At 44.7% G+C, this 13914-nt stretch overlaps 1 protein-coding gene across 2 annotated transcripts in view; it reads left to right on the top strand.

The window, feature by feature from the left end:
* LOC142589684 (RAB11-binding protein RELCH homolog) overlaps positions 1-13914 on the top strand; it is a 210697-nt gene that overhangs the window by 95531 nt on the left and 101252 nt on the right. For both annotated transcript variants that reach the window (XR_012829913.1, XM_075701229.1), the window contains exons 12-13: positions 264-428; positions 3595-3778. Coding sequence is in view for 1 of the 2 variants with exons in the window: in XM_075701229.1 (XP_075557344.1) it covers positions 264-428; positions 3595-3778 (349 nt within the window). In the remaining variant the exon portion in view is untranslated. The remainder of the gene's footprint in view (positions 1-263; positions 429-3594; positions 3779-13914) is intronic.

Consider the following 13914-nt stretch of genomic DNA (forward strand, 5'->3'; position numbering starts at 1 on the left):
ATAGTGGTGGGAAGGGGGGGCAGGTCACATGTAGCCACAGTGGCTCAGTGTTTCTGTTATTCTGCTGAGCATTGGGTCATGGGGTTAATTTTGCTGACAATTTTATGTCAAAAACATTGACTTCTGCTAGCACATTAGCTAAGTGGATAATTTTATACTGAGCCTCGTCTGCATCCATCCTGTTGGGAACACACCTTCTTAGGCCACCATAAACTTTTTTGCAGTTGACTTGTCGACCATTAACTGTACTGGTGATTTTTCAGGCAGTTGACCTGGCATTGCTTGTAGTAGCTGATGCACATGCAAGCATGGCTGAGGTGGCACAGACTGTTTTACTTCCTTCTGTTGCATCGTGGGCACTAGAAATAGGCCACCTGGAGGACACACTGCTTTCTACACTGATTAAACTTCTTGAAGATCATATAAAGGTAAACTTCCTTGGAATACCTTCTTTTCCAAAGTAAACTCAAGCAAATGTATGGAGCTGTATGATGAAAAATAATATTGACATTATGTGCTTGCTTATTTTGACCTTGATTTCTCATTTCTTCAATGTTTACATTTTGAGAAATGGGAATACGGAATTAGAAAGGTTGATCTTTCAAAGTGCTGGCTGTTTTAATGGTTTACGTTTGTTTGTTGGCTTGTACTTGAAGTTGTGAAGCATAATTATCACCAGGAAAATTGTGTGGCACATGAGAGGGCTCAAAATCAGCTGTGAGAGTTGTTTTCTAGCCAAACAGCTAGGTTTATCTGCATCCACACAGGTAGGCTTAACTGCCTGGCAGATCCTTATCTCATGAGGAAGTAGCAAGGCCTAGATCTCACAACCTGGGGATGTATCTGGGAGCTTCCTTCACAGCTGTTGTTACGATGCAATAAAACCTTTTGGTTGACGTCTGGTGCACCTCCCATGACTAATGTGGGGTCAGTACTGAGGTGCGAGCTCTTATTCGTCTTCCTGTCCCATTCTCTCACCCTATTGTAAAGCTTATTCTCTTTGAAAGGAAAGAACACTGTGCATCACCTTGGTAGTTTTCCTTAGCCCTGCTAAATATACAGAGCGTAACAAAGCTACCCTGGCTATATTCTTTCGGACACAAACAAAAAAAGAATTGCTTTCCCAAGGGCTGTGCCCCGGTTGACTTTCCTGGGTGCCTGTGCACACCCCTGATCGTGCCTTAGTAAACCTGTGTCATGATTTCTGCTCACTTGCTGCCCTGCTTGATATAATCTGTGAACGTAAAACCCCGGTGTAATGGTCGTGCTGTCTACACAGAAGTTGGTTAAACTAAAATTGAATGACAGCTTTTGTAAGTGTAACAGGTGGCAAAAGCTTATCTGTTAGTGTTGCAAGTGCTCATTTTCAAGATCTTGTTTCTTGTTTCGACAAGACAGATCGATGGAAGAAGTCAACACAGTTTTTTAATGAGCCAGAAATCAAGAGTTTTAATGAACTCTGATTCGGAAGACTTCAGTATTTATTTCAAGGTTTGTTCTAATGGAAATGATAGCGCTGTAAATGCCAAACCAATAATCAGCATAACTGTTTTGTTTAAATATTTCCACCAAGAAACTTTGTAAAATGTTCAGTAATTCATATCATTTAAATCTAAAGTGTGCTAATGTGTTACTTCAACAGTAATTAACTTTGATGCACTTTGGAAAAAGCTTGGAACTGCTTTCAGAAATGCACATAGCACCCAGTAAAAAATCTGAAAAAAAAAAATGGGCACACAAGTGCTGTGCAACTTCAAATATATTTCAGTCTGCCATCTAAAAGTTGCAAAGGTTTCCTAGCTTAAGCTATAATCCATTTATTAATATTGAGAAGAGGTTTATTAGTGGCTCCTTATGCAAAGGGCACAGCGACCGAGAGCGGCAAGGCAGCCCAAAGCACCATCCAAAAAGACGCCAGCAACAAGCAGCACGAGCAGAGCCGGGCCGCGCATTGGCAATGCGGCTGTTCAGCGAGACGCTTCTTCTTCTTCACAATCTCTCCCCGGACAAAAAGAGCCATCCTGGCGACTTAAGAATAGGGAGGCAGAAGGGTCGTGGTAGGGCTTGAGACGCGAGATGTGGACAATTTCACGTCCACTCTGGTGCAAGTCGTCAGGTGATGACAGTGGCTCAATGAGAAAATTCACCGAGGATCTTCGCTTCAAGACTCGGTAAGGCCCTTCGTATTTTGGGACGAGTTTCGAGGAAAGTCCTGGCGTTTCAAAAGGGATGGATAGCCACACAAGAGAGCCTGGAGCATAGATGGTGTTTAGAAGTGAGTCGGTGCGGTTTTGCTTCTGGCGCTGCTGTTGTGCCATAAAGGTACATGTGAGCTGGCGGCATTCTTCAGCTTGTCGGGTGACGTCGGACACAGGTAGACACTCGGAGGCATCAGGACGGTATGGAAGGAGCGTGTCGATGGTATGCGTAGGCTTGTGACCATATAAGAGGAAGAAAGGTGAAAATCCCGTAGTGGCCTGGATCGCGGTGTTGTACGCGAATGTGATGAATGGTAAGATGCAGTCCCAGTTACCATGATCAGATGCCACGTATATCGAGAGCGTATCACCAAGTATGCGGTTATATCGCTCTGTGAGACCGTTAGTCTGGGGATGGTATGCTGTGCTTGTCCAATGAGTAATGTGATAACGTCTGGTGCTTCTTCGCAGTATATTTAAAAATTGTGTGCCCAAAAATGCTGATACTAGCTAGGAATATGGTGGTGCACTTCTCGCCTGCTTATCCATGATTTCACAATCTTTCTTGCACTCTGGCTTGGGTTCAAAATAAACTGTATGGCATGCTTTTGCTTTGCCATATCTAACCTCACTCATGAAGAGTTAAGGAAGCATGCGTCTTGATTTTGTTCTTGAGCCTATTGGGATAGATTTCAATAGATAAGCAATGTTGTTATACATGGAAAATTCAAATAGCCACGCTGCATCATCCTCTAGCGACAGCAATTACACAATTAATGTGACGTGTTTCTACTTGTTAGTTTTTACTGGTTTTTCACTTAGTGCAATACATTGAACAATGTAATTATTGCTTTTGTATCTCTGCTTTTGTGAGTATATTGAGGACACTCTTGATGACAAGGAAACGACAATGCATGCATGAATACACTCCAGCAGCCTTTCATATTCCATACTGGCTGAGAGTTGCTAATGTGAATTTATGGCTATGGCATTCTGCCGGTGAGCACGAGGGTGGTAGTTTGTTTCCTGGCTATAGAGGGCCACATTATGATGGGGGTAAGGCAAAAATGCAAAAAACATTTGTGGATTTAATCCCAATAATAAATTTAACTCCCAATTGTCAAAAAATAGTCTAGAACCCTTCCTTACCTTGTCTCTGACAGCCCCAGGATTACTTTGGGACGTTAAATCCCATGAATCAATCAGTTGGCTCAGGCTGTTTGTAGTTTTTCCACCATTTATAGGAACTACTGATTTGGAGCCTACGTGAACTTTGTGCATGTGTCTTGGTCTTAGACTTCTTTTGTGTGGGACTCGGTCCCATGTTTTCTTGTGATCTCTCGGAAACCTTAGGGCTTGCTTTCTTATTGGGTATCCTGGCGCCTCCTTACTGCAGGCCTTGGCACTGCGATCAGCTGATGGCCCAACTGCGCTTACACAAGCTGAAGAACAACACTCAGTGCATCTCATTAAGGCACTTGGAGCCTTGCTGCCATTCCTTTTTGTTCATGTTGTCGAAACTGGCCCCTACATGAGCCGCTTGAACCTCACAGACAGCTCCTTGAAGAGTTTGTTGGAAGGTGGGTTGCCAAGTTCAGTTAAAGTAAGGAAATTCTTCTGCCTTCATAAGAACTGATGAAAAAGCTGAATACTTGATTTTAACGTTTTGGACACCTTGCTTAAACATGTATCATATTGTAAGTGTGCAGCTGGCGACAGGTGGCTTACTAATGGCTGTGTGTGTACACTTCAGCAACAAACCTTTGTTTATTACTGTAACAGTAACAAACTAGTAAAATGTTGGTTTGAGCAAAGTTTGATAACAGCCTGTTCAGCCATTCTTCATGTACAGTTTAGTGTCTGTGGGTGAATTACGACTTTTGCAGTAAATTAGTTCTGCAAGGGTTCAACATCTACAAACATTATCCACTATGTTTCCCAGTGGCCTGGGAGAACTATAAGTGAAAATTCACAGCATAAACAGTCAAAAGAAAAAAAATAGGATGAGCATTATTACAGTGAAACCATGTTAACATGTACCCACTTGAAGCGTACTAGCATTTCAAGCAGAGTTGTGATATACCACCTCTTGAGCTGTAATGGCTTGTTGTATACTTAATGATTAGTGTGTACAATAATCACTTGCTGTTTTGTACAGGTTAACTGGTGCCACCTAGACTAGCAGTATGCCTAGCACTACACTGTGTGCAAGTGGTCTCCCATTTGTTTGAAAAGTGCAGGCATGGTTCTGGTTATGCCTATACTGATGAGCAGTGGAAATGGACGGAAGCATGGTGGCTGCTTCAATTATTCATGCATACATTGAAATCTATTTTAATGGAAGCCTTTTTGTAGAGGTAGGCAAATATAAACGTTTTCAAATACGCATAGTAAGTATCGAATTGAATATTGAATTCTCAGATGCAGACGCATATCTTTACAGCAGGAATATTCTGTTTTGATACATATGGTTAGGCAACCACACCTGTGCTGGCTAGTGTAAAAAAGACAGCTAACAATCATCGACAAAGGATCAGTTCTAAACACAAGATCAGTAATTATCATTAAAAAAAGTGCACAAATAGCCTCTCCACAGCTGTAAAGCCTGGTTGCAAGCAAGCTTTCTAAAAAAGAATGGCTGCTTATGACTAGCTTTCAAAAAAATGCTAAATAAATGGTAGCCAAAAAAAAAAATCTTGAAATTGTGAATAAAAGAAAGAAAAAAAAAAAAGCTGCTGAAGGACTTGTATGCTGTTGACACACATAATGGGGCCTGTTGCAAGGTAAACATTGCAGGTTGTACCGCAAGCAATAAAGCTGTTAAATCTGTAGACTGGCACGAACACTAAATGACAGATTACAGTAGATCCTTGTTGATACAATCCCATTTCAGACGATTTTCCTTTGCCAACGTTTGCGACCAAGAACACAAAAAATGTCTAAATACAGTTAAGCTTCATTTTTACTGCTTTATAATGACATATGTACTTATTTATCCTTTCCTCGGGGCCGCATTTCAATCGATAACAACTTAAAGTGATCGCTCAGCACAAGACATGCCTGCATGAGTGGAACTTGCTCAGATGGTATTGTTAATTTATCTGTTGTGTATGTCCTCACCGAACCTTGTGTAACCAGATTGTATGCACAGCACGAATTGTGTAGTACTTTCTGGAAGGCATGCGAACAGGCACCAGTGATTACTCTGGAACCTTCGATGGGTCATATACAGTTAAACCTTGATGTAACAAACTTTGATATAACGAAATTCTCAATACAATGAAGTATTTGACTTTTCATAGCCTCTTCATAGAAGACCATGCATTTAGAAGCTCAGTATAACGAAGTGTGTTTGTATGTGATTTCAACATAACGAAATTTCACTGCTGCCGCAAAGGAATGCCAAGACAGTAAATGGAAACTTCCGCGGACGCAGATGGTCATATGATTGAATTACAAGTGGCTGCTTTAAAATGCACCTCTTGAATTGCACACCCCTCGAGAATAGCGGCAGCTGAAGTGGAGCCGCATCATGTTCCATATAAAGTCTTAAGTGCGATAAGATCCTTTCGTGCCCCGGGCACTGTGTGCTTTAGGTGCGAGTGAAAGTGTGTAAGAGCGAGACAAGAAGGATGGTGACTACATGAGTGGCGCGTTCCTGCACGAGCAAAGGGAAGGAGGGGGGAGGGGAGTGAACTCGTGGTACAGCGATGTGAACAGCGATGTGTACAGCGATGCTGCTTATGTGAAGATTTCGTCAACCTACATGGCGGGAAACCTTATCATTCGTCACCGACTCCCAGATTTAACAAAATGAATGGTTTTCTCATTCAGATTTGCTTTCTTCCATTGCCCAATAATTCGGAAAATTCTGTGGCCCCTTTCCGCGTAAGAAAAATCAATCGGCGACTGTACTTATTTGCATAATAGGCCGAATTTCAATACAATGAAATTTCGATATAATCAAACAAATTGCCGATTTTACCGACATTGTTATATCAAGGTTTAACTGTATTTAACCGCTGTTGCTTAGTGCAGCTCAACTAGGGACAAACTCATTTGCATTCTCCTCTGTAGTACCTAGGGAAAGGCAGACGATGAAGGCTTTAGAAAGAGGCGCGCAACAAACAATGCGCCTGATCACAAGAATTGCAAGCCGACACAGTGGAATGAAGGAAGCCAACGTAATTAGGTTAGTACAGGCTTTCGCTATTAGCCGAATACAGAGTATTTGTGACCCCTTGTCTGAACATCTGTATGACAGAAAAAAACAAAACAAAAATTGAAGCCCTGATAAGGAAAGTATACAAACAAGCGCTTGGAATAACAATCAATACACCTATGGAAAGAATACTTGGTTTTGAGTACACAATACCCTACGTGAATTAACAGAAGCGCACAAAATGGCCAATACGAGAGACTAGCACAAACTTCTACGAGCAGGACAATACTTGATCGCCTCCATATAGGCTATGCGACGCAGCAGGGAATCAAGATGGATATACTGCGAGAAATACGGGGAACGATAAAAGTTCTACCAACTCCCAGAAACTCCCAGAGCACAATGTGGAAAGGCACACAGATAGGGCAAAGGTCCTCAGAACTAAATACAAAAACATCAAGGATGTTGTCTATATTGATGCAATAAAATATCCAAGTGAACATAAAATGACTGTTGTAATCACTGATAAAGAGGGCAAGATAAAAGCCAGCAGCTCACTGTGAACGCATAGCACAGAAACGGCAGAGGAATCTGCCATCGCATTTGCGATAGCTTCCTCGTTGGCGAGACGAATAATTAGTGACTCAAAGGCAACAGTGTGAAATTTTTTAAGAGAGCGAGTCTCACAGGAGGTGCTTGACGTTTTAACCGATTTGAAAGACCACAGATACATACAAATCATCCGAGCACCTACGCATGCCTCCCTCCCTCCTTGGGAACGAGGCGGGTCACACATTTGCTCGAGAACTCATTAACTGAGCCAGAGAGCAGTCTTACCCAGAGATGAGAGAGGAGCGCAAGGTTACTTGCAATGAAATCACTTTATAGGTTGGCGAGGGCTCGGTATCCTGACCCGACATTCAGTAACCCGCAAATGGTGGCCTGGTGCCTCCTCCAAACCAGTACCTATCCAAATCCAGTGGCCTACAGCCGGTATTAGACAGTTTTAGTTTAGCGTATGCAATTATGGCGTACGCTATACGCTATAGTATAGCGTACGCTAAGCAGCGCACATTTTTTACAGTTTTAGTAAGCCTGTGAGATCTTCGGATCTCGGAGGCCATATGCCGTCGTCGTGGCTATCTCCCAGCGGTAGCTATAGGTGGCGCTGACATCTCGAATGCTTAGTTCTTAGGCTTTGACTCGTTCGAAACGATAAGCGATCTCGAAAACGCCACAAGGTTATCCATAATGCTCTGTCGTCGAAGCTGCCTGAGACTAAGCGAAAGCCGTTTACACAGTCATTTGCTACGAACAAAGTGCATTTGACAAAAGCAACGCCAAATTCGACTCGAAGTGGGCAGCCGGGACTGCCGCCATGTTTCACGCAAACCATGCGAAGATGCTAACGCTAAATCTGAGAAATAGCATGTGTACGCTATACGCTATGGGTCGTTTAGCATTCTGCGCATGTGCAGTGAAGACCCGCTATTTTATAGCGTACGCTATGGTATAGCGTACGCTATACTAAAACTCTATTACCCAGACCAATTTGAGGGCAAATGTTGGTTATGTGGGCAACGGGCAGATCTGAGACACATCCTGTGGGTTTGCTCTCAGGTGACACGGCAGGGCTGCAAAATAGTTAATGAGGAGCAGTGGGAGGCCATACTGCTCAATGTGGATCCAGAAGTACAACACTGGGCCATCCAGCTAGCTGAAGACTCTGCCTGAGCCGAAGAGATGCTGACTGCCGTTTAGGCGGGGACCTGGTCCCCAAATTGCTGGACCCAATAAAGTTATTTCTGTCTCTCCCTTGCAAATAACGCACACGCACAATGGTCGGACAAATATGAGAAAGAAGCTCTCGTATAAAAGCCACCTGCACGATAAGAAAGAGAACTCGTGAGAAAACCTTAAAGTGGATAAAGACACACACTATGATGCCTGTTGCAGTGCAGCTGAGATTGGCCACTTAGCTTCATTCTCGGTATTATGTTTAGTTCTGTTACGGTGAGTAGGAAAAAAGTGTGGTTCCATTTAGCAAACTTTCTTTTGCATTGCCCTAATGCAAAACCGACCACCCATAAGGCTGTTGTTCTGCTTAAGCAGTAATTCCGTTTAGATTTCTGTTTACTGAGATTCCACTGTGTCTGAATATCGAAATATTCAAATATCCACACCTTCATACGTGCTAAGTGTATCCTTTTATGTGCAGGAAACATGGTAGAACTTCTACAACTTCAAAAATATGTATCAGTACTCCTTAAAAAAAATAAAAAGAAATTAAGCTAATCCTGTTGTGAATGTAGACAGCTAAATAACATTGATGTGCTTAAGTGAAGGCTTGAACCTTGGTTATGCACCAAGAAAAAAGCATTTTTCACTGTGAAGACTAGGGGTTGAACCTATTGTCAGATAGTGGTGGGAAGGGGGGGCAGGTCACATGTAGCCACAGTGGCTCAGTGTTTCTGTTATTCTGCTGAGCATTGGGTCATGGGGTTAATTTTGCTGACAATTTTATGTCAAAAACATTGACTTCTGCTAGCACATTAGCTAAGTGGATAATTTTATACTGAGCCTCATCTGCATCCATCCTGTTGGGAACACACCTTCTTACGCTACCACAAACTTTTTTGCAGTTGACCGATCGACCATTAACTGTACTGGTGATTTTTCAGGCAGTTGACCTGGCATTGCTTGTAGTAGCTGATGCACATGCAAGCATGGCTGATCCAAGCCTGAACCCTGGAGACAACACCAATGCTGCCACGGATCAATGAGCTACTCACAGGCTGCAAGGATTGCTACCGGAGTATGGATGTCTTCCCGAGACAACCATTGGAATCAAGGCCAAGTCAACAACCGTAATGGCAGCCCCAGCGCCCCGCCCCCATTGTGCCGCAGCAGCCGAGGGAGTTACCGACCTTCCACAGATCATCATTTGAAGACCCAGAAAACTGGCTGGAAACATACAAAAGAGCTGCTACATTCAACAATTGGTACTCTGACGACAAGCTGTGACATGTATACTTGCACTACCAGGACATGGTCTGAGAATTCTGAGTGCACCATCACAATGTAGGGCCTGCTTCACAACACATTCTTGAACACCTTTACTGGGCATCATGTGCAAGGAGAGAATGAAAGCAATACTGGAAACCTGTGCGCAGCTCCCAATTGATAACATTGTGATCTACACAGAAGATGACCTGCCTGTTCCTCCACGCTGACCCAGACATATCTGAGGTCAAGAAAGTTCGCCTTGTCATGCGTGGTGTGAAGCAAGAGCTTTTCGTTGATTGATTTGCAATCTACCCAAGACCGTCGCAGAATTTTTAGCAGAAGCCACGGGTATCGTGAAAACGCTGGAAATGCATACTCAGCAACATAACCGCCAAGTACTTTCACCAAAAAGCAAAATCTGAGCACTAGGCTTCAAGGAGCTCCGAGAGACCATGAGAGTCATTGTATGCGAAGAACTGCCTAGGATGTTCCCTTTGATGCAGCTTCAAGTAGTCTCAATTGCTGACATCATCCGAGAGGAGATCCAGCAGTTCCATGGAGTCCCTAAATTACCGCGGCCTGAGCTGGAAGCGATGACCTACACCGCTGTAGCCCGCCTTCACATTTCGCCTCCGTGCCCACGCCAGGGCCAGGTAATGCTGCAATTCTATCGTCCACTGGCGCCGCCGCCATCATGCACTTGACACCCCATGCAGCATTCCAAAGAAGATTGACGTTTGGCACGCCCCCGACCACTGTTTGCTCTGCTATTACTGTGGAGAAGTGGGTCGCATATATCGCCGTTGCCCATACTGCAAGATCGGACTGCGAGGGTTCGCCATCAATGCACCATGCCCACAGCAAGGTGGATAGCCTCGTGATGTCGCTGACTACATCGCCGCAACAAAGTGGAGTCCTCGACGTCCTTCCTATTCGGCGTCACCAGGATGCTACCTGTCTCCGCAGCGCCGACCATATGCTGGCCCAATTCGAGGCCAGTCTGTAAGCCCATACCCGGAAAACTAAATGTAGCAACTGATGAAGGTTCGGTTACTGTTCGTCGAAATGCCAAAGATCCTCCGCTTCCACTGCAGAAGCTTTAACATCCTACTTGACGACATAGAAATGACATGTTGCTATCAAGACGAAGCATCGAAGCATCGAAGCCAAGACTATGCCGCCTACAGAAGGCCTGACAACGAGACGTAACAACAGGACAATGCGGCGCAGCTGTGATCCGATACCGCGACCTAACTGTGACTCAAGACGAAGAACCACCAACCTTGACGTGCTTCTCAGTGGCTACGTGGTCCTCACTCTTCTCGCCACAGGAGCCAACTACTCCGTAATGAGTGAATCCTTCGCTGCCAAGTTAAAGAAAGTTAAGACTGCATAGGAAGGTCCCCAAATCCGGACAGCTGGAGGACACCTGATAATGCCGGCACACCAAGTAACATTACAGTGCATAACCAGAGTTACCCTGCGATGGTAGTTATCTTGTCACAATGCTCATGGGACGTAATCCTCAGTATGAACTTCCTAAGCAAACGTGGCGCAGTCATCGACTTAAGATCCAAGTCGATAACCCTCTTCAGGAATCAAGTGATATCACTTGCAGGTGCTCGAAGGTCAAGTCACTAGTCCACCTCGCACAAGCATGATGATTTGTCGGAACAGAAGACACAGGAGACATAGAAGGCATCATTGAGAGCGACCAATAACAGCTGCTCGACTGTGAAGTTAGCGTCGCAAGGGGAATAGCACAATTGCATAGAGGAAAAACACAGGTAATGGTGACAAACTTCAGTCATAAATTTAAACACCTGAATAAGGGCATGAAGATTGCATTCATGGGAGAAGCTGCAGCAGTTAGTTATAGGTTGGTCCTCTCAGATTCAGCCGAACCAACAACGATGGTCCATGTTATTGAGCCAGCCGTCAGTGTTGATCCAAGTCTTCCAATGTACAAGCAAGCACAGCTCAAAGGTCTCCTTGAGCAATACAAGGACTACTTCTGGTTGTCATCAAGAATTCGATAAACACCAGTCGGTAAGCATTGCATAATAACCGAAGAATGTGCTCAACCACTCTGCCAGAGCCCTTATCGAGTTTCGACACGAAAATGTGACGCTATAAGACAAGTCGACGAAATGCTGCGTGACAACATCATCCAGCCATTCAAAAGCCCGTGGGTGTCTGCTGTAGCCTTGGTGAAGAAAAATGATGGAACTCTGCATGTCTGCATTGATTATTGTTGCCTGAACAAAATCACAAAGAAGGACATACACCCACTCCCATGGATAGACGACACGTTGGACCGGATCTGCAATGCAAAGTAATTTTCGTCGATAAACCTCATGGCGGGCTACTGGCAAATCGAAGTCAACAAGAAGGATAGAGAGAAGACTGCCTTTATCACACCAGATGGCCTCTATGAATTCAAGGTCATGCCATCTGGTCTTTGCTCGACACCTGAAACTTTCCAGCATGTAATGGGCTGATTTGAAATGGCAAGCCTGTTTAGTCTACCTTGAGGACGTCGTCGTCTTTGCCTCAAACTTCTATCATCACCTTAAGGACCTTGCAATATTACTAAAGGGCATCAAGTCATCTGGGCTGACCCTGGAGCCAGAGAAATGCCACTTCGCATACGAAAGACTTCTGTTCCTAGGCCATGTCATCAGCATGTCAGGAGTCCTTCCTGATCAGGAGAAAACTGCTGCCTTTGGAAACTTTCCGCAGCCCTTCGACAAGAAGTCAGAGCGCAGATTTCCTGGTCTCTGTACCCACTATAGGCGTTTTTCACCAACAGTACTCGCCCACTTCGACGAAGACGCTGATACCGAAATCTATACCTAGCGCAAGCAGCTTAGACCTCGGTGCTGTCCTAGTCCAGAGGAAACACGGACTTGAAAGGATCATATCTTGCACTAGCCGGTTGCTGTTGAAAGCAAAAGGCAATTATTTAATGATGGAAAAGAAGTGCCGTGCCATAATTTGGGTTACCAAAAAATTTTGCCCTTGCCTATATGGCAGGCCATTCAAAGTCGTACGACCATCATGCTGTGTTAGCTAGCCAATTTAAAGGACCCTTCAGGAAGCTTAGCATGGTGGAGTCTCCGACTGCAAGAATTCAACATCACCGTGATATACAAGTCCGAACGAAAACACTCTGATGCCGACTGCCTTTCCCGCGCTCCTATTGACCCGCCACCAGGAGATGACTGGAACAATGACTCTTTCCTTGACTTTGCTGAGCAGCAGTGAGCTGATCTGGAGCTAAGAAGCCTTGTCAACTTCTTGGAAGGGGAGACCAACTTTGTCTCGAGGTTATTTAGGCACAGATTGTCCTCATTTTCATTGCAAAATGGCATCCTCATAAAGAAAAGCTTCTCGCTAGTCTAACTAGCAAAGGTTTGCCCAACAGCCTTCTAGTGGTGCCTTCAGTACTGTGGCCAGAGGTTCTCCATGCCCTTTATGATGACCCAATGGCAGGACATCTCAGCTTTTCCCACACACTCACGAGGATTCAGGAGAAGTATTACTGGCCACGCCTGAATGCCGACGTAACCTGTTACATCAAGACGTGCTGAGACTGCCAGTGATGCAAGGCTCTACCGACAAGGCCAGTGAGATTGCTACAGCCAATTGAGCCTCCTAGCTGACTGTTTCAGCAGATTGGTATGGATTTGCTGGGGCTTTTTCCAATGTCAACATAGGGAAACAAGTGGATCTTCTTGGCCACTGACTACCTTATTCGCTACGCGGAAATGTAAAGCCCTGCCCGAAGGTAGTGTGGATGAAGTAGTGAAACTCTTCATCAAGAACATCCTGCTGTGACAAGGTGTGCCAGAAGTCCTCATAACCGACAGAGGAATGGCTTTTACAGCTGAGCTTACTCGAGCCATCCTGTAGTATAGCCATACAAGTTACCAGAGGACAACCGCCTACAACCCGTAGATGAATGGTCTAACGGAACGCCTGAACAAAACGCACACCGACATGTTAGTGATTTACATTGACGTCGAATAAAAGATGTGGAATGCTGTCCTTCGGCATGTAACTTTCGCTTACAACATGGCAGTGCAAGAAACAACACAGATCGTTCCACTCAAGCTGGTTTAGGAAAGAAACCCAATGATGACTTTCGATGCCATGCTACCGCATATCACCAATCAAGAGAATCTCGATGTTGCCGCCTATCTGCAGCGCCCCGAAGAAGCACAACTTGCCTGCCTGCGCATCAAGAGTCAGTAAAGGACGGACAGCCAACACTACAGTCTTCGACGATGCTACATGGAATACCAGCCCGGTGGCCCTGTTTGGGTTTGGACACTGATATGCCTATGAGGACATAGTGAGAAACTTTTGCGACGCTATTTCGGACCCTACAAGATCATGCATGCAATGTCTTGGCGCTCTGGTCTATGAGGTCATGCTAGACGGCATTACACAAACGCAGCGGCGGCACTCGCGAGCTAAAGTAGTTCATGCTGTGCGCCTTTTAAGCCCTTCTACCATCATTAACGAACTCTCAGACTTTGCTTT

Source organism: Dermacentor variabilis, chromosome 1, assembly GCF_050947875.1.
Source record: "Dermacentor variabilis isolate Ectoservices chromosome 1, ASM5094787v1, whole genome shotgun sequence".
NCBI classification, from domain to species: Eukaryota; Metazoa; Arthropoda; class Arachnida; order Ixodida; family Ixodidae; genus Dermacentor; species Dermacentor variabilis.